At 41.2% G+C, this 27,807-nt stretch overlaps 2 protein-coding genes across 7 annotated transcripts in view; one reads left to right on the forward strand and one right to left on the reverse strand.

Moving 5' to 3' along the window:
- The window catches only part of LOC121281830 (cytochrome c oxidase assembly protein COX11, mitochondrial), a 51,892-nt gene extending 46,149 nt beyond the window's left edge, over positions 1–5,743 (reverse strand). For 4 of the 5 annotated variants that reach the window (XM_041194870.1, XM_041194871.1, XM_041194867.1 and 1 more), the window contains exons 1-2: positions 5,683–5,743; positions 836–1,235 (exon numbers count right to left, since the gene is read on the reverse strand). In XM_041194870.1, the coding sequence (XP_041050804.1) occupies positions 836–1,150 (315 nt within the window). In that variant the 5' untranslated portion in view covers positions 1,151–1,235; positions 5,683–5,743. Of the gene's footprint in view, positions 1–835; positions 1,236–5,241; positions 5,550–5,682 lie in introns of those variants that run through there. The other variant, XM_041194868.1, reaches the window with a different exon arrangement.
- A 42-nt stretch (positions 5,744–5,785) lies between these two features.
- Positions 5,786–27,778, forward strand: rbm41 (RNA binding motif protein 41). Of its 2 annotated transcripts, XM_041194865.1 has the most exons (7): positions 5,786–5,879; positions 13,744–13,863; positions 14,928–15,120; positions 17,526–17,730; positions 19,952–20,370; positions 24,460–24,607; positions 25,789–27,778. In XM_041194865.1, the coding sequence occupies exons 1-7, from the start codon at positions 5,872–5,874 to the stop codon at positions 25,887–25,889; spliced, it is 1,194 nt and encodes a 397-aa protein (XP_041050799.1). In that variant the 5' UTR covers positions 5,786–5,871; the 3' UTR covers positions 25,890–27,778. The 2 variants fall into 2 exon arrangements, with proteins under 2 accessions (XP_041050799.1, XP_041050800.1); XM_041194866.1 differs by lacking the exons at positions 24,460–24,607; positions 25,789–27,778 and adding an exon at positions 21,923–22,068.
- The last annotated feature ends 29 nt before the right edge of the window (positions 27,779–27,807 follow it).

Below are 27,807 nucleotides of genomic sequence, written 5' to 3' on the forward strand. Positions count from 1 at the left end.
CCCCTCCAAGCCACTCGCCATCCTGACTTGGAAATATATTGCCATTCCTTCACTGTCGCTGAATCAAAATCTTGAACTCCCTCCCTAACAGCACTGTGAGTGCACTTACACCACATGGACTGCAGCGGTTCAAGAAGGCAGCTCACCACCACTTTCTCAAGGGCAGTAGGGATGGGCAATAAATGTTGGCCTAGCCAACGACGCCCACATCCTGTAAATTAATAGACAAAAGAGATGCCAGTGGGTACTGGCTTTGGGAAAAATGCTGGCCAGGTCTCCAGAAAAAATACTGCCTTGGAATCTGATTAGGTAAAGGTGATCTTGTATTTTTTGCCAATCATAACTTTGTTGGAACATACACATTTCCCAGGTGTTTTTCACCACTTAGTTTTCACTATTTCTGTTTATAGACAAAGGTGTACGTAATTTGGCTTCTACATTTTTTTAAAAAAGCACATGTAGCTACATTCCCTCCCTCCCAACTCTGCTCCTATTCAACTCTGTATTTGGCAATTTGTATAACTGTGGAATAGTTTCTGCTGGTTCTCAAGAGTCTCAGACTTGAGACCTGGAAAAAGTGGCTATTCAATTATACGTACTGTTTGATTTCTTTGGGGTGGGATGAGGTTTGTGCTGGTGACCACACTTGCATTATCAAATATTTTGTTATTGGGGACATTTTAATTTTAAAATAGTACTGATTTTACACTGTAACAACCAAGTGATTTGCATATAGTTACTTTTGCCTCAGTTTAGCTGATTTTTTTTTACATTTGTTAACGTTGGCTTATCCTGTCAACTTGGTAACGAGGCACAAACACAAGGTTTTACTGACCTGGCAATAAAGTCTGTAAAGAGGGACTGCAGCATACGACATGCCAATCATACCAATTGCTGTTGCTGCTATATACGTGAGCACAGTTTTATTCTTCTTTCTCCATGCCTCCTCCTGGTTCTGAGTGAAGGGATTACGGCCCTTCACGCCCCGCACTGGCTGCTGAGAAGTCAGGTCATTCAGTTTCTTAGGAGTAAACCGATTAAATACTGAATACAGTCTTGGTGAACTAAACTGTTGTAGTCTTTGTGCACAGGAATTACAGGAAGACACCATGTACAATTTTGAGATGCTTGCCCAACAGGACCAACGCATGCTGAATGTTAGCCAGGCCGTGATGCTAATACGTAATGTTTTCTTCCTTCGGTGTAAATAACAAACAGTAGTCTTCCTGCAACATCTGGAAATCAATGCCAAAATGTTATACTTTTTTCCCTTTTTCTGGTGTGTGTATTACACAAGTCAATCATAACCTGCAGTAATCCTACAATGCTTGCAAATTGAGATGCAATCCAATATTAACTAAGCAGACCCACAATTATTTTTCATCTTAATTAAAATACTATTTTGAATGGTACACTATGGCCTTTCTTTACTGATTAGACCGCACCTGAAATACTATTAGCAGTTCTGGACACCACACCTTAGAAAGGATAAACTGGCTTTGGAGGAAGTACAGTATAGATTTAACAGATGATACATGGAAGCCAAGGCAAGGGTTAAATTACAAAGAGAGATTGCACAAACTAGGGTTGTATTCCTGGGAATTTGGAAGGTTAAGAGGCAGTGTGATCAAAGCTTTGAAGGTATCAAGGGAAACTGATAGTTTATCTCCATGTACTCTATTTCTGTTGGTTGGGGAGTCTAGGATTGGGGGCATAGTAAAAAATAAGAGTCAGGCCTTTCAGAGTGAAATTAGGAAGCACTTCTACATGCAAAGGATGGTAGAAGTTTGAAACTCTTCCGCAAATTGTAACTGATGCTCGACCAATTGTTAATTTTAAATCTGAGGTTGTTGATTTCTGTTAACCGAAGATGTTAAGGGATATGGGGGCAAAGGCAGATATATGAAGTTAGGGGCATGAAGGGCACAAATCAGCCATGATCTCATTGAATGGTGGAACAGGCTCCAAGAACTAATCGGCCTACTCCTGTTTTTAGTGCTGTCTAGCTGCAGGCAGCTAGGTGCCAGCTGGCTAGCTAGCTAGTTAGGTGACACTGTTTTAATGGAAAGACCTTGCACACAATACAGGTAAGCATACTTCAGGTGTACTTAAACAAGCATCTATCATCACTTAATGTGAAACTTTTCATTCTTTTGCTTTCAAACTTGGGAATTCTGACATTAATTTATCAAGACACGGCATATTTTAGTGCAGCTTTTAGGTTTTTTGTCCAACAGTTGCAGGTGCTATATTTGACTTCAGCAGAGTGATTGCTAAGAATGCTGATGTGCATGATGAGATCTACTCCTACTCTCCATCGCGAATGTGGTTGAATGCTGTTTGCCATGATGTGTCCTGTTGGAACTGTTCATTATTGTTTGGATCCCAGCCTTTCTTCTCAGCTCTAAATAAATGTTTCTGGTGCCTCCATCGTAAAGAAGTCCAGAGTTTTCACCTATGTTACACTTTTGCAGAAAGCCAATAAGCAGTAACCAAGGAACTAAAACACACACAATAGAAAATGCACAAGCAGCATTTCATCTTATCATTTTACCAACAAATGCACAAAAAATTAAATTACATATGCAAATATGATCATAGCTCAAAAGGTAACGTCCTCTTTGGACTCAATTGGGAAATTACCCTCAAGTTGTGCTTGGAATTACAGTAGTTAGGTTGGACTTTAATTTGCCATTAAAATTCATTTGCTAAATCAGAAACATAAATTCTTCCATGAAGCAGTGCAATCAGGCAGCGTAACAGAGTGTAACTGTTTATTTTTACTTGCCATTAAAAAAAGAATATTTTATGTATTTCCAAGTGGTTAACGTGGAGCAGTTCATACAGCTGAAATGGATTTATCGCAAAAATAAGCATTTTTAATTAGCATGTCCAATTCTCCACCTGTTAATAACCTGATGTAAGAAAACTAAAAATGACAAACAACTATACTGAACCATATACTAGTTCCATTATACACCAGTCAGTTTCTTAGTGAATTAAATATCTTTTAATATGAAGTAAAAGAGAAAAAAATTAGTGCAATTAGAAAAGCATTCCGCACATTCCAGCAATTACGGCCAGCAGGTGCGCCCAGTTCTGTGGGTGGAGTCTAATCATGTGAAGTTAATCTTGAATCCAGTATAAAAGATCACAGGAATCTTCTGTCTTGGTTCTGCTTGGAATGCAATTGTATATTTTCAGAAACAAATGGAAACTTGACTTACCCAACAATGGTGTGTTTTTAAAAATTATTATATATTGCTTAAAATGCAGTTTGCCACACTGGGATTTCTAATTAGCTACATGTGTCTAATATCTGGATAACACTATTTATATAGCACGTTTGAAAACCATACCCCAAAGCACATTACAGCTTGTTTTTTTTATTCTTTCATGGGACTTGGGCTTCGCTGACTAGGCCAGCATTTTTATTGCCCATCCTTAATTACCCTTAAGAAGGTGGTGGTGAACTAGCTGCCTTCTTGAATCGTTGAATCGTAAGTACACCCACCATGCTGTTGGGGAGGGAGTTCCAGGATTTTGATCTAGTGAAGGAACTGCAATATAGTTCCAAGTGAGGATGGTATGTGGCTTTCAGGGGAACTTGTAGGTGGTGGTGTTCCCATGCATCTGCTGTCCTTGTCCTTCTAGGTGGTAGAGATTGTGGGTTTGGAAGGTGCTGTCAAAGGAGACTTGGTGAGTTTCTGCAGTGCATCTTGCAAATGGTACACTCTGCTACCACTGTGTTGGTGGTGGAGGGAGTGAATGTTTAAGGTGGTGGATGTGGTGTCAATCAAGCAGGCTGCTTTGTCCTGGATTGTGTCGAGCTTCTTCAGTGTTGTTGGAGCTGCACTCATCCAGGCAAGTGGAGAGTATTTCATTTTGCTCCTGACTTGTCTAGTAGATGGTGGACAGGCTTTGGGAAGTCAGGAGCTGAGTTGTTCTCCGCAGAATTCTCAGCCTCTGACCTGCTCTTTTAGCCACAGTATTTATATGGTTAGTCCAGTTCAGTTTCTGGTCAACAGTAATCCCCAGGGTGTTGATAGTGGGAGATTAATGATGGTGATGCCATTGAATGTAAAGGGGTGATGATTATATTCTCTCTTGTTGGAGATGGTCATTGCCTGGCACTTGTGTGGCACAAATGTTACTTGCCACTTGTCGGCCCAAGCCTGGATATTGTGCAGGTCTTGCTGCATTTGGACATGGACTGCTTCAGTATCTGAGGAGTCATGAATGGTGCTGAACATTGTGCAGTGAACACCCCCACTTCTGAAATAAAAGCAAAATACTGCAGATCCTAGAAATCTAAAATTAAGAACAAAATGCTGAAAAACTCAGCAGGTCTAGCAGCCTCTGTGGAGTGCAAAAGAGTTAAAATTTCTATATTACTCGTTCAGAGCTAATGTTCTGAGGAAGAGTCATACAGACTCAATGTTAACTCTGTTTCTCTATCCACAGATGTTGGACCTGTTGCGTTTTTCCAGCATTTTCTGTTTTTATATCCCGACTTCTGATCTTATGATGGAGGAAAGGTAATTGAAGATGGTTGGGCCTAGGACACTACCCCGAAGAACTCCTGCAGTAATATCTTGGGACTGAGATGATTGACCTCCAACCTTCCTTTGTGCCAGGTATGCCTCTAACCAGTGGAGAGCTTCCCCCACCCTCCCTATTCTCATTGACTCCAGTTTTGCTAGGCCTCCTTGATGCCACACTAGGTTAAATGCTGCCTTGATGTCAAAGGCAGTTCCAAGTTCTCTCTTCACCCTTTGAGTTCAACTCTCATGTGCATTTTTGGACTAAGGTTGTAATGAGGTCAGGATCTGGGAGGCCCGGGCAGAACCCAAACTGAGTGTCAGTGAGATTATTAATAAATACTGCTTGATAGCACCCCTTGCATCACTTTGCTGATAATCGAGAGTAGACTAATAAGGTAGTAATTGGCCAGGTGTATTTCATTCAAATGAAGTGCATTTGAAGACTAATCACTTGTTTTGTAGGAAATCCCGCAACCAATTTAAACATTGCAAGCTCTCATAGCAATGTGATAATGACTCGAAAATCTATCTCTGTGTTATTGATAGAGGGATAAATATCGGCCGGGCCAGCTGGTAGAACACCCTTGCTGTTCTTCGAAATAGTGCCCTGGGATTTTCTACATCCATTTGAGAGGGCAGAGGGTACCTCCATTTAATATCGCATCCAAAAGACTATTGAGAAGTTGTAGTTGTGTACCCAGTCTGGAGGTGAGCCTTTGACAAAGATACTATTTCTTCGTCACTTCCAAAGTTTCAAGTTGTAATTTCCGATTTGCCGGCATCAAACGTGTATGAATGTACTGTAAAAACCCAAATCACGACAGCTCCGCTGCCCGGTGGCTGCATTGTGAATTTTCAGCCCCTGTCCCATCACACTGAGATTCCAGTAACAACGGACCATACAGAGTCCCAGCTACCATGTCCTTTCTTTCAGTATGGCAGCTGCTGTTCCTCCCACTATTCAGACGAAAACAAGGCCCAGAGAGACACTGCACCAAGTTACAACCCGACCATCTCTGCCTGCCGAATTCAAGGCCCCGGCTCTCCGGACTGAACATGAAATCCGTTTAACTCGGGGGGGGGGGGGGGGGGGGGGGAGGAAAGTCCTTAGGCAATAAAAATATTTATAGTCACTCACCGGTTCTGAGAGCTGTGCGGTGCCGTACTACATTACCCATGATGCCATTCGGTTCGCGCTCACGCAGAACCTTGGTCACGTGATTTTTGCAGGTGCCAGAAAACTACAGTTCCCAGGGGCACCTTGCGGCAATCTGGTGTATTCGCGGAGTCGGCTGCCATTGTGTGACTGAGGAGGAGAAGAGTGAAGATGCGCAGGTAAGTCACGGAGATCGAGCGGTGAAGAGTGTCAGTGGATTTTATACATCGCAGGCGGATCGGTAATGGGGGCAGGGTTTCCGCAGGACCAAAGCAGGTTATTAATTTTGCTCCGGCCTGAGGAAGATTTATAATCACTGGAAGCTGTTCCCTGGAACAGAGTCTACAGAGGGAGATGGCTGCCTAAAGAGAGGCTTGTGGGTAGTTAAGGAGCAGCAATAAAACAAAACACTGTTGTTTCAGAAAGCTGTAGCGTTATTCGCAGTAACATCTCATGCTGCTCATATGAAACCTTATACTTAATTTGAACCTAACTACGTATTTAATTCAAAAAACTGGCCCCAAGGCATTATTTCTTCGGAAGATTTCTGATGTACGTGTATCTCCATATGTAATCAGTGTACATTTATAATATGTATGCATAATATACATTAAACTAAATCTCACCTATTCCCAGCCAAAATTAGTGTTAAGTTGTTCAGTTTAATTTTCAATACAATTTTCTTATCAGAATACTTTGTTATTTCCAGTTGACCTTGGTCGCTCTGTTCAAAAGAATAAAATCCTTTTTCAGTTTGGACATCTCAAAATAGTTGTTCCTGACAGTCTCCTGCAACCGGGACATGAAGATAAAGGAATATAGTTGGGAATCTGAAACAAAACTAGAAAATGCTGGAAAAACTCAGCAGGTGTGATAGTATCTGTGGAGAGAGAAAAATAGTTGACATTTCAAGTCTGTATGACCTGGGTCATTTTTAGCATTTTTTGTTGTTTCAGATTTCTGGCATCTGCAGTATTTTGTTTTTATCATAGTGGAGAATCTATTGTGTTCATGTTTGTCAGGTGTACAGCAGTATGCAGCTTGAGCTTTCTTTGATGCAGTTCCAATATTTTAGGTCTGGCAAAGAAAGGAGGCTAGTTGGCTAGCATGTGGTTCAGAATAACAGCAACAATGTGGGTTTGATTCATGTTCTGGCTGAGGTAGGCTTAGAACCTGCCTCCTCGCCTTGCCCCTGAGAGGGGAAGGCAATGGCAAACCATCACTAACAAAAGCAGCCAAGAAAATTGCACAGGATGAAGCATTCAGCTCATAAAGAACCAAGGACCAGCTTTGAACAGAACACACATTAATGAATGAAAGTGTAAAGAATGTTGTTATTGTCTTTGTTTTAAAAGTAAAAAGATAAAGTGTAATTACTATAGACCTCCATTTATTTAGAGGGTAAGCCCATTATGTGGTGGGATTTTCCATTTTAGAGACTAGGTGCAATGGCAAGTGGGAAACTCGGCGTGATTCCCAATGGGTAGCCGGGCAGATTTCCACAACGGATCTTCCGCTTTTCAGCTTATTAATTATGCATCAGTGTGGATCTTGTTGAATGTTGTGACACAGCAGTCAGTGATTTGCCTGTCGTGCCATTACCTCATGGGGTCGAAGGTCCTGGCACCATTTTTAAACAGCACCCAAGCACACATTCATTCACTGCTTGTTAGGTGTGAGCTGCACATCTGTATGAGCATGGCACTCAAAAAGCCTAAATCCTTGGCTCCACAGTTCAGCGAGGCTTCCCTGGAGAATCTATCCCAGGTTGCCCAGGTAAGGAGCGAGGTGCTCTTTCCTCGGGATGGGAGCAGGAGGCCTCCTTACCTGACCACACTAGCCTGGGAGGAAGTTGCCAGGGAGGTCAGCACTCTGGGCAACAAAAAAGGACCGCCCTGCAGCCCTGAGAAAGGATGAATCATCTGATCCACTCAGCCAGGGTAAGTGAACCTTCTCCTCACTCCACACTCTCACCCTGATAAGGGCATCAGGCAATCTAAGGGTTAGAGCCCACAGGGATGTCGCACATTACCAGCAGATGGGACATCACTGATTGCCTACTAGCCACTTTAATATCACCATCTCATGTAAGATCCTGCACCTTCATCGTTTACTGGAGAGGGCTCAGCTGACACAGCAAGCATGCATGCTTCTGAACTGCTCTTTCATCCATAGTGCTCACAGTCAATCCATCTGTCTATGCAGGACAAGATTTCCTACAGCAAAAGGGAGAGAGCCAAGACTGGAGGGGGGACCCAGAGTTGAGGACACTGCCTGTACAAGGAACAGGCTGCAGGGCTGGCTGGAGAGGATAGAGATTATTCCTGCATGGAAGGTGAGATTGGCTTCCCCGCAACAAGCCATTGAGGGTGCATCTAGTATACATTGGCCACACGGGGACAATGACTGTGTGACCTAACATGTAGGAGCCTGCCTAGTCAATCATTAATGATCTCTTTTATTTATTCCAACCACAAGCAAGAAAAGATAGAAGATGTTCTCCAGATGTCTCAGCCCCAGCCCCCAGGTCACCTCAGATGAGGAAGCAGACATCCCATTTGTTGAAGAACCGTCACTGCGTTTGCTTGCACCCTTCACAAGTGTAGATACACACCTCAGTGGGAACTAGTTCTAGAGTAGGCTTGAGTTCACAATTTGGTGATCACCTCACAGACGCGGGTCCACAGCAGGTGGAAGCAGTGGCAGCCAAGGTCTCTATCATTCGGAGGACTGCTGGAGACCAGGTTCTTGCAAAATCCGAGTCTGATGAAGAGCCTCTGTAATTGGCCCTTAGAGAAATGTTGGAGATGCAAAGGCAGTAGGGCTTTCAGAGGCTATCAACAGACTGGATGGAGGAGTCCATTCATGTTTTGTCTGATCTTGTGGCTTCATCATGCCAAGGTCTCCAGAGGAAGGGTGGTGGCCATCTTGGAGACCCAGGTCCAGCAGAATGCACAGTTTCTGTTGGATTTGCGCTTGGACCTGCACTCTGTCACTCTAGCCATGGGTGCGTTCCAGCAATGGCTAGGCGAAAGGGGGACGGGGCATCTTGATCTTCCTCAAGGAATGAGGGAGGGGCCCTTGGGCACCCAAAGGGAGGAGGAGCATTAGCCAGACATTCCGTGGCATCCACCCAGGAGTCTGCAAGGGTGTCTTGCTTCAAATCCCCTCTGCTTTGACCACATTAACCCCAGCAGGTCAGGCCAAGGATGGTGGATCTGGATCTGAGCAGGAGACCTTGATCAGGGTGGGGCACTCCAGGCTTCAGGCCTCCTGAGGATGCCTGCCTAAGTCATCTCAATAACAGGGCATAACAGTCAGCAGGCTGCCTCCACCTCTGCTGCGTATGCTGGGGCTGCACCTTGACAGCACCTTGCGGTAGAGCAAGGAAAATTTTAAAAGGTGTGAATGAACAATGGTGGCACGGGTGTTCAATCACTATCTGCTTTTCACTTTGTAAACATATTTCGCTTTTATCTCTCTCCAAGTCTCAGGTATTGAATGGCTCACCAATATGATGCAATGCCCTGCATTCATTCAAGGACACCAAATACCATCCCCTACTCCAATTATCTCATATCTTGTCCCTCAATTCCACGAGGTCTCACTCAATCTCATCACAGTCAGTTGCTTTTAGTTACACATCGGCAACATGAACAAAGGCATTTCCAATATGAAAATGATGGCTGGACATTGCACATGTAATTCTTGCATCTGAGGCTCACGTTATGTGACCACATGAGACTTGTTCGCGGAAGGTTAGTGATTATCCTGATACTGCCACACTGAAGTCTGATCTTTCTGGATGTTATAAGTATTTATTTCACCCATGTGCACGGCCATGGTCTTTATTTTATGACTGTGATGTTTTGATAAAAGTATTATTCATCGTTGAGCACCATAACCTTTCATGCCTCCCTACTTGACAGGCATGAATGTCAGAGGTGTGTGCTCATCCTGATGAAACCAGCCAATTACCAGTGAGTATCTTTCTTTGCTGCTGAATGGCTGCCTAGCTTTGGTTGATGGAGTCCTTCTGAAGTCTCAAAATACCATTCGATATGGATTTCAATACGTGACTGTGCAATCAGTGTCATAGGGTTCATAGCAAGGATTGATCTTTAAGATGGAAAATGTTGATGATTATAATGGTATGAAAGTGATGCTGCAGCACATCTCCTGAGTGCTCATCAGTATCTATGAAAAGACTAAGTTATCACTGACTGCTGTGTCAAAACTGATTGGGCCACATCATTCCTAGATGCCAAGGCAACGCAGGATGGAAACTTGTCAGGCTTCCGAATGCAGGGGGTAATGAGTCTCAATAATTACACAATGGTCCTGCTGACCTACTCTGTGAGTACAATGCTAACATAACTCGCAGGTTTGCATCCATGCTGTCGTGTGACAGATCACTGTGTCCTGATGTCCGATGGCATCTTGGGGCTCAGTATCATAATGGCGCTTGGAGAGATGGTGCTGTCTGGTTGTAGCTCCCTCTTCAGACGGTCGAGTGATAACCATCGATGGATGTTTTTCCTCTTAGAGCCGCCTTGCTAAGCTTCTATCACATTGGCATGACTGCATTGATGTGTGCATTAGCATTTCTGCCTCTTGAAGGCTGCCATGGCCACTGACTTTTTCGCATATGGTTGAAAGGACTGCACTATGCGTAGTACCTTAAGGACGAGTGCTATTGGAGTGCTTATCCCATTACACAGCAGCCACATGCTCCCTAAGCTACTGTGTCTTCCAAGGATGTCCTCATCATTAGGGTTGGAAATGACTCGTGCTTCTTCCGTTATCGTTTTGTCGACCTGACCCCATGCCTTCAAGGCCACATGCAACTCTGACTTTCCGGGACACCCCACAATGAGACCATCCAGTGCACCCCCCCATGACTTTTCAGCTACCCACATTCAGGATGCAGGTGCCTCTCCAGAGAGACCTTGCCCCAACCAAGACTGGGACCAAGACTCGCAGGGTCCTCTAACATGGCCCGCATAGCCCCAGGACAGTCTGTTCAGTATGTCCCTGACAGTGTGGCCTCTGCCTCGTTTAGTCTCTGACTCCTCCTTGAACAGTCTTATAACTCTTGCTCCAGGACGGTCTTTCACTATTCCACTCTGTTTCTCGATCACCTCCTCTCCAATCCTACCTCCATCTTCCCCATTCCCTCCTGTGTTCCACCATCCCTGCCTCCCAGTCCTGCCTTTGTCTTCCCCCTTTCTTCCCATGTTGCACCATGCACCCCCCCCCCCCGTCCCAGTCTTGCTTCTGTCTTCCCCCTCCCCACTAGTATTGTCCCCATTGCCAGCCTTGGCACAGCTTGTAAAACAAGCATCCAAAATCTCGCAGCAATGTTCTTAAAGGTAGGTGAAAGCAGTGTCTACTAACCTCGAGGTCATTAGTGAAGTCAGGCTCGCCAGGTGCACTCCACTTAGATAAAGCTGGGAAACAGACTGTTCTAACAATCCGATGGTGGGGTGCTTAATTTGAAGGGGGAATATAATTCTGGTGAATTGGCCTTTTAATGAGCATTCATGAGATGCAAATGAATGCAGATGTGGTTCCCAACATAGACCAGTGGGAAACTTGACCCAACTTTAACCCGCCATCAAAATCAAGAGAACAAAATTCTAAACTAATTTCCCACTGGTGGGAAACTGAATTTTTCCATCACGCCAAATTTAGTTCCCCCACCCGCCACAATCCCCACTGCTAGCAGGAGAGGAAAATTCCACCCATTGTGTCTTACAGAGACTAAAAGCCCAGGTTTGATTCTGAATTGGGCTCTTAACAGATGTAACTTGAGATGGTGATAGAAGTGTTTCAGTAAGCCTGAGTTCCTCCGGACTAGGGAGGAGAAATATCAACCAGTGCTCCCAATCCTGATTTCTAGTGATCCCTGCATGGATGCTTGGTGAGGACAGGATTGACTAGGCTATAATGTTCTGTATGTTTTAATAACTTGCATATATAGTTTAAGAAGTTTATAACATGAACATCTTTGTGCAGTCTGCTTCTGGAAGGAGCAAAAGATGAATAGCTGAAAGACTAGTTGCCAGTAGAGCTATATCCTTGTATGAATCAGTGCACCAAAAGAAAAAGCAAATGGGGACAAATTACTAATAAAGTTAGAAAAAAAACTAGTTCTGCTGGATTGATGGGGAAGGATCAATCTGGTAAAACATTTTTTTCTAATTCCATGAGTGGTTGTTACTCTTCTGGTAATGACAGGTTTGCTCTTGGGAAACAGGGAGATAACGACAGTACTGTTGATAATTACTCATCGACTACCACATGGTTTTAATGTTTAATGTGGTCTCCTCTACATTGGAGAGACCAAACGTAAACTGGGCGACCGCTTTGCAGAACACCTGCGGTCTGTCTGCAAGAATGACCCAAACCTCCCTGTCGCTTGCCATTTTAACACTCCACCCTGCTCTCTTGCCCACGTGTCTGTCCTTGGCTTGCTGCATTGTTCCGGTGAAGCCCAACGCAAACTGGAGGAACAACACCTCATCTTCCGACTAGGCACTTTACAGCCTTCCGGACTGAATATTGAATTCAACAACTTTAGGTCTTGAGCTCTCTCCCCCATCCCCACCCCCTTTCTGTTTCCCCCTTCCTTTTTTCTCCAATAAATTATATAGATTTTTCTTTTCCCACCTATTTCCATTATTTTTAAATATCTTAAAATCTTTTATGCTCTCCCCATCCCCACTAGAGCTATACCTTGAGTGCCCTACCATCCATTCTTAATTAGCACATTCGTTTAGATAATATCACCAACTTTAACACCTATGTGTTCTTTTGTTTTATTGTTGTTGACATCTTTTGATGATCTGCTTCTATCACTGCTTGTTTGTCCCTACAACCACACCGCCCCTCCACTTCTCTCTCTCTCTCTCTCTCTCTCTCCGCTCCCCCCACACACCTTAAACCAGCTTATATTTCAATTCTTTCTTGGACTCGAACTCAAGTTCTGTCGAAGGGTCATGAGGACTCGAAACGTCAACTCTTTTCTTCTTTGCTGATGCTGCCAGACCTGCTGAGTTTTTCCAGGTAATTCTGTTTTTGTTTTGGTTTTAATGTTTCATGGTTTATAGGAATGCTGCAGGGACTGAGAATTATTGATAAGACCAAAGAAACTTGTTATGAGCAAGCTTAATCATTGATACTTATCTTCAAATTTTCTCCTTTAGCTTTTGTTTTCATTTTTATGATTGGAGATCCAATGTAAACAATTGCTTCATTATTTGGGAGGTTAGCATTCACCTGCCTGCTTTGAGGGCCATACAGGTTAATGGTCGTTGGTCTTATTCACTGAGAGGAAAAACTGTCATGAATTATTTTCTTTTCATTGATGTTTTTGCTGGGTAGTGATGCACACAAAGTTACTTGCATCATGTTTATAATCATGCAAAAAAGGATCTGCTAAGTATGTGTAACTTTGTATTTGCAAACTCTCAAATCAAAGAATTTTATGCAGCAATGGTGCCTATTAAACTTATTTCCTCCGAATTTCTGCTTTTTAAAATTTCTTTTCCCTTATGTGATCTTCCCAAAAGCAGACTGTGCAAAGATACTCATGTTATAGCAGTATTAACTCGAGGCAGAACATAATATTTGATCCTCAACTCAAAATACAAAGGATCTTTCTTAGACACTGGGATGATTAGAATATCCCTGCTTTCTGGTGTTGAGCAGAAATATCACAAGTCGGTTTAATGTCAGCCTTACAAATTGAAGTAGAAGTAGATTTAGCTTCTCTTGGCTGTTCATGAGATAAAAATATATTTGGAACAGAAAATAGTGTGTTATAAATCAAAGAAGATAATTAAACCTTTGTTAATTTTCATCAGCAGAAGTATGTATGTGGCTTTTAATTTTATCCTTCTGATGACATAGCAGAAATGAGGAACTAGCTGCTGTGGCTATGAGCCTATGTCTAATTACAAAATACGAGTTTGTGACCTTGTAGTATTTTATCCTGGTGTAATGTGAGTAATACCCCTCTCTTTGTTCATCACCATTTAGGGTTAGCAGTCGTGTTTGTGGTGATGAGGATGTTGAACCAGAGGAGCTGGAAACAGAAGGAGAGAGGCAGTTACAAAACCTCTTGAAGCACCAGTTGGACAAAACAGTGACACTTGAAGAGTGAGTATACTAACATTTTAACAGAATAACTTCTGCATGAAGTAAGAAATTATTAATGATTTTGTACATTGTTCTAATACATAGTAGTACTTTCAAAATTATGAAATAATAGAAAATCCTGGAAATATTCAGGTCTGTCAGCGTCTGAAGAGAAGATAGGTTAATGTTTCTTGTGGAAACCCTTTATACTGATGGATCTTCTGTGTATTTCTAGCATTTTCTGTTTTTATTTCAGATTCCCAATGATGCTCGTTTTCTTTTGTTGTTTTTATTTCTAATGATTTTTAAATCTTGCCCATAACATTATATCAGATAATTCTGAATGACAGTATCTGTGATATGTAAAACATTTATTATTTTCTTCATTGTCTATTCAAAATTTCATTGAACAAAACCTCCCTAATGTCTTTGTCCCTCATTTCTTATTGTATGTCTAGTTTTTGCTGCTTAATATTGCTGGAGATACATTCTGAAAGAAAGAGCATGTATGACACTTGAGCTCAGTTCTTTCAGATTTGGATCTTGCTGTCCAGCTTTGCACAGAAACCCATGTCAACCCTGAGGTTGCTGAAAAACATTCAGTGTAAGAGAATGATCATAAGATGACTTCATACTTCTTCTGATAAAGCTGCATGAGTATTGGCTTGCAAAGTCTGAGTTACGTCATCATAGCCTGAAAGTTTCAAACACCAACTTCCAGTACAGGCGTTGACATTTGGTGATTAGAGCATCTCGCCAATGTTTTCGGTTCAATTGAGTTAATTTGCATATCTGTAAATACAGAATCTCACAATGTATTGACATTGGTTTGACTTGGTTGAAGCAGCTTCTAGCTCAGTAACAAGTACGAACTCAGGTCAACCTTCATGAGGCTCAGCATTATTTGTTGACCACCAACATTTATCTCATAAGAGAGAGAACTGGGCCTCCAATGAGAAAAACGGTATTTTTAGAAATGTCTGTCCTATAACTGAAGTTCCTTAATCACTAATTAGTTCTTAAGTTGCTTTATGATATGTTGACTTATTGCTGTTTTTCTTAACTTAAGTGTCTCTTTTTGACAGATGCATAGCTAAGAAGAAATGCTTTGCCCCGAGTGCTTTATACAAGCCATTTGGGGAGCAGGCAGCAGGAGTGTTGAGTCTGTCACAGTTTCAAACTCTGCAGGATGGAGAAGGGGAGATTGCTGCCCTGAGAGAACTTGGACTTACTGACAGGGAAATACAACTCTGGAGAGACAGAGAATCTCTGGTTAAGGTAAAGTATGATTGGAGAGTTTTGGCAAACTCATACAGGGTTAAGTAACAACATGCAACTTTGGTATCCAAGCGGGTAGCCTGTTCAAAAGGGTTAATTCTATTTTGGACATAGCAGTCTCAGGAATTTTACATCACGGTGTTGTTATGTATTCCTAGTGTTGCACAATACAGATTTATCCAGTAAATTATTATATAGATCACATGAATGCATCTCTGAAAACAGGAAACTATAGGCCAATTAGCTTGACGTATATCATGGGGAAGTTAGAATTGATTATTGAGGAGGTTATAGCTGAGCACTTAGAAGAGCTCAAGGCAATCGGGAATACTCAGCATGGTTTTGTGAAAGGAAAATCATGTTTAACCAATGTACTGGAGCTTTTTGAAGGAGTAACATGGATAAAGGGTGCCTGTAGATGTGCTGTACTTGGATTTCTAGAAGGCATTTGATAAAGTACTACATCAAAGGTTATTATGGAAAATAAAAGCGCATGGTGTAGGGAGTAACTTATTAGCATGGTTAGAAGATTGGCTGGCTGGTAGAAAGCAGAGAGTATGCATAAATGGGTCTTTTTCTGATTGGCAGGATGTAACGAGTGGAGTCCCACAGGGATTTGTGCTGGGGCCTCAATTTTTTACGATTTACATCAAAGACTTAGATGAGGGGAGCAAAGACATGGTAGCTAAATTTGCACATGACACAGTGATAGGTAGGAAAGTATGTTAAGTGGACATGAGGAGGTTGCAGATGGATATAGATAGATCGAGTGTGTGGGCAAAGATCTTGCAAATGGAGTTTAATGTGGGAAAATATGAAGTTGTTCCCTTTGGCAGGAAGACCAAAAAAAGAGTATTGCTTAAGTGGAGAATGGCTAAATATTTCTGAGGTGCAGCGGGATCTAGGTTTTCTAGTACATGGATCACAAAAAGTTAGTATGCATGTACTACAAGAAATTAAGAAGGCTAATGGAATGCTATCCTTTATTATGAGAGGGATTGGGCTTGTTTTCATAGGAGTTTAGAAGAGTGAGGGGTGATTTGATTGTAGTATACAAGATCCTGAACGGCCTTGACAAGGTGGATGTCGAAAGAATGTTTCCTCTTAGTGGGTGAGTCCAGAACTAGGGGGCACTGTTTTAAAATTAGGGGTCGCCCTTTTAGGTTCGAGATGAGGAGAAATTTTTTCCAGTGAGGGTTGTGCGACTTTGGAATTCTTTGACTCATAAGGTGGTGGAGGCGGGGTTCATTGAATATTTTTAAGGCAGAGGTAGATAGATTCTTGTTATGCGAGGGAATCAAAGGTCATTGGGGGTAGATTGAAAAGTGGAAATCGAAACACAAGAAGATCGGCCATGATCTTATTGAATGGTAGAGCAGGCTCGAGGAGATGAATGGTCCACTCCTGTTCCTATTTCTTATGTTCTAATGAAGCCATGGAAGGATTTGTGAACGTTCAGCATTATTTCAGTTAAATCTGGAAATTGCAAACTGCAGTTTGCAAGTTTATTGTGTGGAGGGGAGAGGAAGTTGGAGGTTTGCAGCTGATTAAGGAGATGGTGTGGCCCTTGAATTGCTGCAAATGCTAGTGGAAGACAAAGGGAGTGCTGTGTTCCCTAGCCATGGTCATGTTTGGAAGCTGATGCAAGATAACTACACGTCATGAAACTTTCAGAGTACAATTTATGCTGTCAATTTAAAAAGGAAAGTGGGAAGTTGGACATTAGGCATCACACCCAAATATGAAGCATCTGCAAAGCATTAAAAAATTAAACTGTCTGCACAACTGCATTTCAGTACTATAAGGGATTCATATTAATGTGATTTTGGCTTTGACGTATGGGTCACTCACCATACGGGTATACCCCATAAGGGTAATGAGCCCTTAAAATTTGCCCTATTAATATTAAGGCACAATCAGTATGACAAAGATCTACTCAGTAAATTGGAGACTGGGTTATGAAAGGTAATAAGCTTTTGGATGTTGTAAATTCAAAAAGACGAAGGAACAACGGGGATCTTCAGTATGAAGCATTTTTTGACAGGGAAGACCAAAAATTGCTTCCAGGTTGAATCATTGAGGGGAGGGAGTTGTAGGTGCTGTTGACGTAAGGCCACATATTATTAGCATCACAGGTACAATAACACTGGCATGTTGTAATCAGTTTATTAAATATTTAATATTTCTTTGTGTGCAACTCTTGAATAAGTGTGTGTGCAACAGTGCTAATCTGCTATCAAACAGATCACAAAGTGCATAAGTACAATTTTTTTTAATCCTGGTCTTTGTGGCCTGGTATCTTTTTCATTCCTCACTGCCGCATAAAAGCTGAAATCTGACACTGAGCAGTAGAGGATTGGAGACAGACCCCACACTTTGAAAGCCAATTCAGTTTGTGTTTAAAGTTCTCAGGGCTTGGAGCAGATCCAGCAGCAGTGCAACAAAGACTCCGTGCCATTGAAGAGAAAATTGAGGAGCGACAGCGACTTCTGTCATTGCCACAGAGATTCGCAGGAAGTAAACAGCTGAACAGGAGGGAGATGGAGATTGAAAATGCCATGTTCCAGGGAACTGACCGATATACCTTTTTGAAGGCTCTGTATTACCAAGGTGTAGATTTTTGTTGTTACATCTACGTTTTCTCATTCTTTGTTTATATTGAGTCATTCCCTGGAATAAGAAAGAAAGGAAGCAACCTGTTCCAAAGCTTCTGCTCAGGGAGATGAGTAAGAATAGCCGGGTACAACTTGTCTGTAATTCTTTTTTCCTTGAAATGAAGGAAATGGCTGACTTCTTAATGATATGGGTGAGATGTGGAATTTGCCCAGTGGGAGATCTTATGTGCTAACTCGTATTTAATACACTAGAGCAGGGATTTGGAGCAGTAGGGACCCGACATTATTATCTTTAGTTATACCGAGAACTCAAAGCCCTTGCTTCAATTTGGAGGTCAGAAAGCTGTGTCATTCAATGTTGTTCTTTGACTCTAGCCAGTTTTGTGGTCAAATGAATGATTTTTTGTCCATGCTTTATCAAAAAAAAATACTTACAAAGACCTGTTCTATGAATTTGTATGTTTCTGTGATTCTGCTTTGTAATATTATTGTTCTACCCTTGCAGAATATTTGTGACAAATAACTGGCAAATTCCAGAGTAGTGGACACAGAACATGGTATTGTATGACCTTGTGCCAGTCATCGTTTGAACACTGTCGATTAATTGTATTTTTTGTTTGTAAGTTTTCCTGTTTTCTCCCCGTTTTTGTTCCCTGAAATTTCCTCCATCATGCATCAGCCCCAGCTCCAAGCACGGCCTAGAGACCTGATCCAAGTGCTCTGCCAAAGTCACTCCATAACTGGTCACTGGTGTGTGCAGGACTGACTTCTGATTTTTTTCCTTCCCTGGTTTCTACTTTCATGACAGCAGCACTGAGATTTGAAAGCCACCATCTGGGGAATTGAGGGCATAAACCTGTCTCCTACATCTTATAACATAGCACACTGCGACTTCAAAGCATTTGGTTGCTTGTTTTTAACATCCTCATGGCATGCTCCTTATCTCAGGCCATTCAGCAGAGGATGTGAACATAGGTGAGACATGTCTCCAGCAGGAGGGAAAGCAAATTGGATTGTCAGTCACAGGTGCAACTCTCAGCTGCTGGTTTTAGAATGGCTTGGGCAGAGACATTGAAACATATTGGCTGGCCAAACTCCTGATTATGGAATGAAATGGGGTGTAGAGGATTGAAACAAATAACTAAAATAGCTTGCAAAATGGTATGGGAGGAACTGCCTAGTTGGCTACTCTTAAATAGGCCAGATAGTGTTATCTTCTGCCTATTTCCTCATCTTCAACCATTTCTCCCCTCACTCCATCTTCGAGCTTGCTATTATTTTGCCTTCCTACTGAATACTGTTCTCTCTAGATTCCTTGCCCATTTGTGTGCAATTGATATTAAAGCTAAAACTTCATTGGCTCAGTGGTGTGGTCTTGACTGTACCATAAGAAAACGTTAAGGGAATTTAGACCACCATTTTTGTGGTCTGACTCAACTCCACCTAGCATCCAACTAGATTTTGATCTCCCCTAGTGTTTTTGACAATACAAACTTACTTAGATTGTTTCTAACATTATCATGCTTTTGAGCATCTAATTATTTTAATGTTTTGAATTTTATTTTATTATTTTAAATTTATCCAATCATTTTGGCTCTATTCATAATCTTAAAAAGTGGAAAAATATATTTATGAATTATGCATGTTTGCCAATGCATTATAAGGTCTTTGTATTAACCTCAATGTGTTAACATACATGCACAAATTAAATATAATTTTACTTGACTTTATGAACATAGTCCATCGCCACTGTCAATTTCACCTGAATGCAGCAGAGTAATTAAAAGCTATTTAGTCACTCGACCAACGTGCTAAATGAGCTGTGGTACTAAGAATTGAAAACTTACCTACTTCTTGTGTTTTATTGAATTTCATTTCTAGTCGGAAGCTGTGCCAATGTGTGGCACCACAGTAGTTCAATTCTCAGGTTTCCTTTGGGTTTCAGCTGCATTGAGGGGAGGAAGAATTATCCTTGGGCTAGTGTCATATGCTGATATTCCCTTGGGGAGCTCTTGGATATTTGGGTGTCTAGGAACAGTTCAGACTTACATTATCTCAGCCATAGGACAGACTTGGCCAAGGGAATGGCAGGGGATGGGGTGGTGGCAGATGGAATGGGAAAATGTTCTGATCCAAGTATCCTCTTCGACATAATTTTATCCTGCTTTTCTGGGTTATGACATGTATAAATGTAACTCGTTTTGTTTCCACTTCAGATGAGAAGTCCGTAAAAGACCAGAATGACCCTATCAATCAATTAGAAATGATGTTACTAAAATTTAAAAACGATCCAGTTGGAATGGGAGACACTCCAAAAACCATAACGGGGCCTTCTATGGAAATACCTTCCACAGTTACAAGTGAAGGAGATACCTTTAAGGAAATGACTGGCCTATTTATTCAACCACAAAGTCAGGTCTGTGCTGCAGATCTATATGAAAATCAGAGCACCAAAGGGCTTTCTGTAAATGTTGCAATCCAAACCCTACCCAGCACTGGCACTCATGGCCCTCAGAAAATTACCCAGCAAGTGGAAGCTGTTCCCAAAGAAGAGATCTGGAAGAACAAGCTTTCTCAGGAGGAAATCCGAATGATTCCCAGGTTTTCAAATTATAAGCCTGGACAACCAAGCAGGGTATGATTAAATATTATTCATTAGCTGTAAAAGTATTTTTGTTGAATATAACCTCTGTGAGGAATTAAAATGTCTACATTTTCACTAATTTAACATCTATGATGAAGTGCAAACTTAAGGGAGGTCACATTGGTGTTCTGTAGTATTGTTCAAAGCCTCCTATAACCAACACCACTATTCAGTGACTTAAAAAAAAACCTGAAACCATCTGTAATGATATTTACCCTTTTTAAAATAAATGTTATCAAGATAAATGTTGTTGCTGGGCAATGGTTCTTTTTATTTCAGGGACCAAGTATAAGACTTAAGCTTTCCCCTGTCTTGTATGTCATGGGTAGATACAGGATAAATATTCTTCAGATCTTCAAATAACAAGTCTTTTCACCCTCACTACAGAAGAACATTCCCATTGCATGATTGTGATATTTTCAACTTTGCCCTTAAGCCATCTTTCTCACCTGAATGACAATGCAAACTTATACTAAATTACAGTCAGTGTTATGCTGTGGGTTTAAACTGACTAAAAACTGGCTTGTGACTCATACTTATCTCACTTAAAATTGTGGGTATTCTTAGAAAATGGGTTTTGAAATGTTCGCTGATGATTGAACAATGTTCAGCATCATTCACGACTCCTCAGATATTGAAGCAATCCATGTCCAAATGCAGCAAGACCTGGACAATACCCAGGCTTGGGCTGACAAGTGGCAAGTAACATTCGTGTCACACAAGTGCCAGACACTGACCATCGCTAACAAGAGAGAATCTAACCATTGCCCCTTTGACATTCAATTACATTACCCTCGCTGAATCCCCCACTATCAACATCCTGGGGGTTACCATTGACCAGAAACTGAACTTGACTAGCCATATAAATACTGTGGCTGCAAGAGCAGGTCAGACACTAAGAATCCTGCGGCAAGTAACTCTCATCTTCTGACTCCACAAAACTTGTCCACCATCTACAAGGCACGAGTCAGGAGTGTGATGGAATACTCTTCACTTGTCTGGATGACTGCAGCTCCAACAACTTCCAAGAAGCTCAACACCATCCAAGACAAAGCAGCCTACTTGATTGGCACTCCATCCATAAACATTCACCCGCTCCACCACTGACCCACAGTGGCAGCAGTGTGTACCAACTACAAGATGCACTGCAGGAACTCACCAAGGCTTCTTAGACAGCACCTTCCAAACCCACGACTGCTACTATCTAGAAGGACAAGGGCAGCAGATAGTTGGGAACACTACCACCTGGAAGTTCCCCTTTAAGCCACTCACCACCCTGACTTGGAAATGTATTGCTGTTCCTTCAATATCAATGGGTCAAAATCCTGGAACTCCCTTCCTAACAGCACTGTGCATGTACCTACACCACATGGACTGCAGCGGTTCAAGAAGGCTGCTCACCACCACCTTCTCAAGGGCAATTAGGGATGGGCAATAAATGTAAGCCTAGCCAATGATACCCACCTCCCATGAACGAATAAGCTTGGCATCACCCAGTCATTAAAACTATCTTGTCTTCTATTCTACGCTTGTTGGTGTACAGATTAGCCGTTCACCTGTGAACTCAATTTCAAATCCATGCCTTTGAGTCCCACTCTCCACCATGCAGTGATTCTGATCCCGTGTGTCCAAAATGTTTCACCAGTCACATCATGGACTTTGCTCTTGATTGCTATTTTCAAGGCTGGGATGGGAGAGGAGGAAAACATCTGTTAGGTGAGCTATTCCTATCACATTTTAAAAAGCTACTGCACTAAAGTATTTTTTGAGGCAATGGGGCAGGAACAAATGTACATTTTACAGGCTGTAGGTAGGTATAAAAGTATCTTTTTTTTTACAAATATATCACCATATAAAGGACCTATGGAATACTTCAGATAAGGTCAGATTTGTAGACTAATATGTAGCTGAAATACATACGTGATCAGCAATGTATTTTGTTTTAGCTAATCAGTAAGCTCACCTTTGACTTAGATTGAGATGACAAAATCCAAAGAGGAAAGGGGGCCATTTGACCATCTATGGCTTCTCATGCCATATAAACCTGCAGCTCCCTCATTAAGACATCAAACTGCCTCTTGAATGATTCCAAAGGTCTAAGGATTAATCCTTTCTATTGCATTCAGTATCCTGTATATGGATGTAATAAATCTCTCTTAATCGCCTCCTTTCAAAGTTGAAGGGTTCACGTTTTCTGACCTTTCTCATGCTACAATCTTGTGATTCTAGGCATAAGCCTTAGGGCCTTTTCTGCACCACTTGATGGCTTAGCCACAGGGACTGAATACATCATTCAAGATGCATCCTGACCAGAACATGATATAGCTTTAGCATCTTAGCCTTAGAATTAAACTGTATTGATGTGGGAATACAGTACACATGTCTAATATCAGAGAAGCCACAGGGCTGATTGATGTGGGAAACTGAAATGGTACTTTGGGGTAGGAAGAGATACCTATCTGAGATTGGGATAATGAAAGCATACTTTTGCAGCTAAGCTTGATTCAAACCTCAGTGAAGATCCACAAACATAACTCCAACAAGATCATTCAATATCTTTCAGAAGTGAGGACCTTCATTTTGTTACCTACATAGTCCATAGGCACTTGACCAGTTAGTTAAACAAACCCAACTGCTGCTTTGGCTAATATTTTCTGATTTGGAACATGCCAAGGATCAATCACCAATTCAATTGGAGAAAAGTATTTTAATAACATTCCCAATGGATAAAGGGGAGCCTGTAGATGTACTGTACTTGGATCTCTAGAAGGCATTTGATAAGGTGCCACATAAAAGATTATTACAGAAAATAAAAGCACATGGTGTAGTGGGTAACATTAGCATGGATAGAAGATTGCTTTCAGCCAGCCAATGAGTATAAATGGGTCTTTTTCTGATTGGCAGGATGTGAAAAGTGGAGTCCCACAGGGGTCTACTGGGGCCTCAACTTTTTACAATTTACATCAATGACTTAGATGAGGGGAGTGAAGACATGGTAGCTAAGTTTGCAGATGACACAAAGATAGGTAGGAAAGTATGTTGTGAAGAGGACATGAGGTTGCAGATGGATATAGTTAGATTGAGTGAATGGGCAAAGATCTGGCAAATGGAACTTAATGTGGGAAATGTGAAGTTGTTCACTTTGACGGGAAGAATAAAAAAAAGTATTAAATGGAGAACGGCTGCATAATTCTGAGTTGTAGAAGGATCTAGGTGTTCTGGTACATGGATCACAAAAAGTTAGTATGCAGGTACAACAAGTAATTAAGAAGGCTAATGGAATGCTATCCTTTATTACAAGAGGGATTGAACATAAAAATAAGGATGTTATGCTTCAGTTATACAGGGCATTGTTAAGACCGCACCTTGAATACTGTGTGTTTTGGTCTCCTTATTCAAGGAAGGATGTTAAGGCATTGGAGGCTGTTAAAAGGAGGTTTACTAAATTGATACCTGGAATGAGTGGGCTGCCTTATGAGGAAAGGTTGGATAGACTGGGCTTGTTTCCACTGGAGTTTAGAAGAGTGAGGGGTGATTTGATTGAAGTATACAAGATCCTGAACGGCCTTGACAAGGTGGACGTTGAAAGGATGTTTCTTCTTGCGGGTGAGTCCAGAACTAGGGGGCACTGTTTTAAAATTAGGTGTCACCGTTTTAGGACAGAGATAAGGAGAAATTTATTCCTGTGAGGGTTGTGCGACTTTGGAACTCTGCCTCAGAAGGCGGTGAAGGCGGCGTCATTGAATATTTTTAAGGTAGAGGTAGATAGATTCATGTTAGGCAAGGGAATCAAAGGTTATTAGGGTTAGATGGGAAAATGGAAATCGAAACACAAGATTATCGGCCATGATCCTATTGAATGGCGGAGCAGGCTTGAGGGGTCAAATAGTCTACTGTTCTTATTTCTAATGTACTGGGAAAGTTTTGTGGCTGTTCACTGTGGGGATTGTAACAAAATACAGCCTGATCGCTTGTAAATGTGACAATAAAGTGATACACTGCTGTTGTGTGATTCAAGTTTTGCTATTGCACATTTACTTCACAGTGCTGTATTTCTTCCCTTTTCCCACTTCCTCTCAGGTTCTGTACTTGAAAAACCTGAATCCAAAAGCCACGCTGGAGGATCTATTTTCCTTATTTGTTTCTTTCCAACAAAAAGATGGCCCTCAACTCCTTTTCCGGTTATTGACAGGCCGAATGAAGGGACAAGCATTCATCACCTTCCCATGTATGTATTTCCACATGACTAGGTAGCTAGTTCCTAAGAGTTTATTACAGTGTTTTGTTCATTAAACATAAACACTAAAATGTCTATTACATATTTTATTTGATTGTAATAGGGCGAATATGTTTTCATTATATTTCAGTCAGCAGTATCTCTAGGGGATGAAAGCAGATTGGCTGGAACTCTCATTCTTAATGGGGGATATAAAACAGGTGATATTGGATTGGCTACCTATTATAAACCCAACTCTGTTTTCCTCAGTTGTTTGAATGAAGATCAGCTTGTTTATATTTTCAAGTACAGCTAACAGCAGAACTGCATGGTTGCTGTCAGTTGCATTCGATGAAAAACTGTCCTTATAAGTGTAAATTTTGAAGTGCCATTGATAGTTCAGGCACCTGTTTGCATTGAGGTTCAAATGCTAGAGGATGCCAGTGTATTTTCTAAATGGCACATGTATAATAGAAGGTATGTTTATCAACATACTTTTTATGTAAAGTTTCCCCCACGGTCGAATGCATAGAGGCACTCTCCTATGTAGTGCTAAGCTATGCAAATTTAATTTCTGGTCTGTGCCAAGACCGATATCTGGATACCACCTGGGCTGGGAGTGGAAAATTTAAGATTGCTCCTGTAACTCAATGACTCTTGCTAGAAATTCTGTGTTGACATAGAGACCTGGACAAGGTTTGGCTGTGATTCTCTCTATGGTCAAATAGCCTGCCAACACTCTGTCTCAGCTCATACATGAATATATCTGTGGAACTGTACCCTGAATGAGTCAGCTTCTTCAAGAAAGGAAAATAGAAAATTGCATGGTGGAGTGGGTGGGTGGGGTTTGGTGAATCAAAGTTAGCTACGTATAAGAATGTCCTGCAGCTTGCTTGAACAACGTGAACACCTGCTCCTGAGTATTAACTTCTCCACAACAATATTAACTGTTCTGCGTGTATATATTTATGCACTATTGCTTTTAGGCACCAGATCTTAGACATGGAACAAACATTGCAGACTTTATGCGTGGATATGTTCCTGTCTTCCCAATATTCTGCATCCAAAGAATGGGATTATTAAACTTTAATATGGGGAATTTTTTATTCCTGCTGGGTGTGGAACTACAATACCCTAATATCCTGAGCGAGTTATTTCGGCTTAAATTTTAGTTATTATATTTTTTTTTTTAGGTGTGGAGATGGCAATGGAAGCACTGAACATGGTGAATGGCTACAATCTGAAGGGCAAGCCAATAATCATAGAGTATGGACAGAATCGGTCGGACCACTGATTTGTGCTTGGAGAATGTGGCAATTAGGAGGAGTTCCAGCACAATGAGATTGCTAGTCACTGGGATCACAGGCACATTGGAGTATTGGAAAGCGATCAGCTATCTGCAGTGGATAGATTTTCAACTCTTGAACCAAGATTAATTACTACAGTGTGTGGAAACAACCCTCATCTGTACATAACCCACACCCTCACTTGTTTCTGTTTATTCTGAAAAAAAAAGCACCTTTGGGCTTCACACTGGAAAATGCACCACATGATGTACTGAACTGTATAGAATAGAGTAGAATGAGAGAAGTCCCAAGTTTAGTTCGTAGTGCTCAGCTTTTCTCAGTGAAGGTTACATCTAGAGTGCTGCAGCTGATTACACTGTCCCTTTGCTAGGGATGAGAAAAGCTCTTGAGTTTCAGGTGCCTGAACCACTACATAGTGCCTCTTGCAGTGAAGTGGTTTCAGTTAAGGCTCCCCATTACTGAAAGATTTGGTAACATTGACTTTCTAGGCTCAAAAATGATGACTGGCTTTGATGCATGATACCAGCTGCTGTTGACATAACAGAACTCTTAATAGTCACTGCTTCAGGACAGGAGTGGAAGAAAACTAGAGCAATTTTTTGAAAGGATATGCCATTATTTTAACAAATTTTAGCTCATGTAATAATTAAACTACACAAACAGCTTATTTATTACCATACTGCTTTATAATCACATTTTCATACACTTAACTAGCACAGAAATGTTTTAACAATGCTTTTTTAAAACTGCTCTATCCTAACTTAATACAAGACAAAAATAGTTATGCAAATTTCATCAGAGGAAATAAATTCTAATAAGGATTTTTAGTAAGAGGTTTGGATACATATGAAGGAATGACTAGTTAAGCGCTTAAAGAAGAGCAGACCCAGAAAGAAGAAACAGAGCAGTGCTTCTTGCCATTTTTCACTTTTGCCAAACCTGGAAAGTGGTTCAATCCAAGTTCATTGTGGTGTGAAGTTATCCAACAGATCTAACTTCATCCCTTGTTACGTCCCTATCATCCCAAGGAATTTACCCTTTACTACAGACATAAGATGTGGGAAAACACATCTTTGCCACATCAAACCTGTAAATTTGGGCATATTTTGTGGATTATATGTGTGTTAATTAATGAGATTTAGAAAATAGAATTCACAGCCAAAAAAGGTAAGCTTTCTTGATTAATTACAATACAGCAGCGATCATACTTGTGAACACCATTCTGACCCACTATGGTGGTGATTTTGAGTTTTGATATGGTTGAGGTTGTCAGGCATTGAGACGGTAGTTTGAAGAGGCATAATAGTGCTCTGCCATGAGATCAAAACTCAGCTGACAGGCCTTTTTTTTTCCTGCTGTTATATACCCTCTCATTTGTCAATGTAGGCAGTGATCCAAAGAGATGATAAACTGATTTCCCACATTCAGCTAGGGGGTGAACTTTGGTTGAAAGTAACCAAGGAATGTGAAAATAAAATGTTTTTCAAGAAATAAAGTTTAAAATCTCCATCCCTGAGAGTTGTATTTATATTGGCCATAGATTAACCAGTCTTTAAAACTAAGTAGACATTGTAGACAATTGAGCATTTATGCCATTATGTTACTTGGGATTAAAATGTTTTTCCAAGTTTTAAATTTGCTGTAGTTATTTCAACTGGTGTTATCTGTCACGATTAAACATTTATGTGATTGTTGAAAGAAAATGGATGATAAAGTACATGGATGGAGCTTGTATACTGGGTGTTTGGATAGAATCATATTAAATTGGAATTCTTAAAGGCTGATGAATTAATCCCATGAAAGTTTCCAGGAATATTGTCTTTTTATTCATTTACCTGTCAGATATTAGATGATGAATAAAAGACAATGATGGACACCATTTGAGTTTTTTTTATTGATACAGCT

This window comes from Carcharodon carcharias, chromosome 9 (assembly GCF_017639515.1).
Source record: "Carcharodon carcharias isolate sCarCar2 chromosome 9, sCarCar2.pri, whole genome shotgun sequence".
Taxonomy (NCBI): Eukaryota; Metazoa; Chordata; class Chondrichthyes; order Lamniformes; family Lamnidae; genus Carcharodon; species Carcharodon carcharias.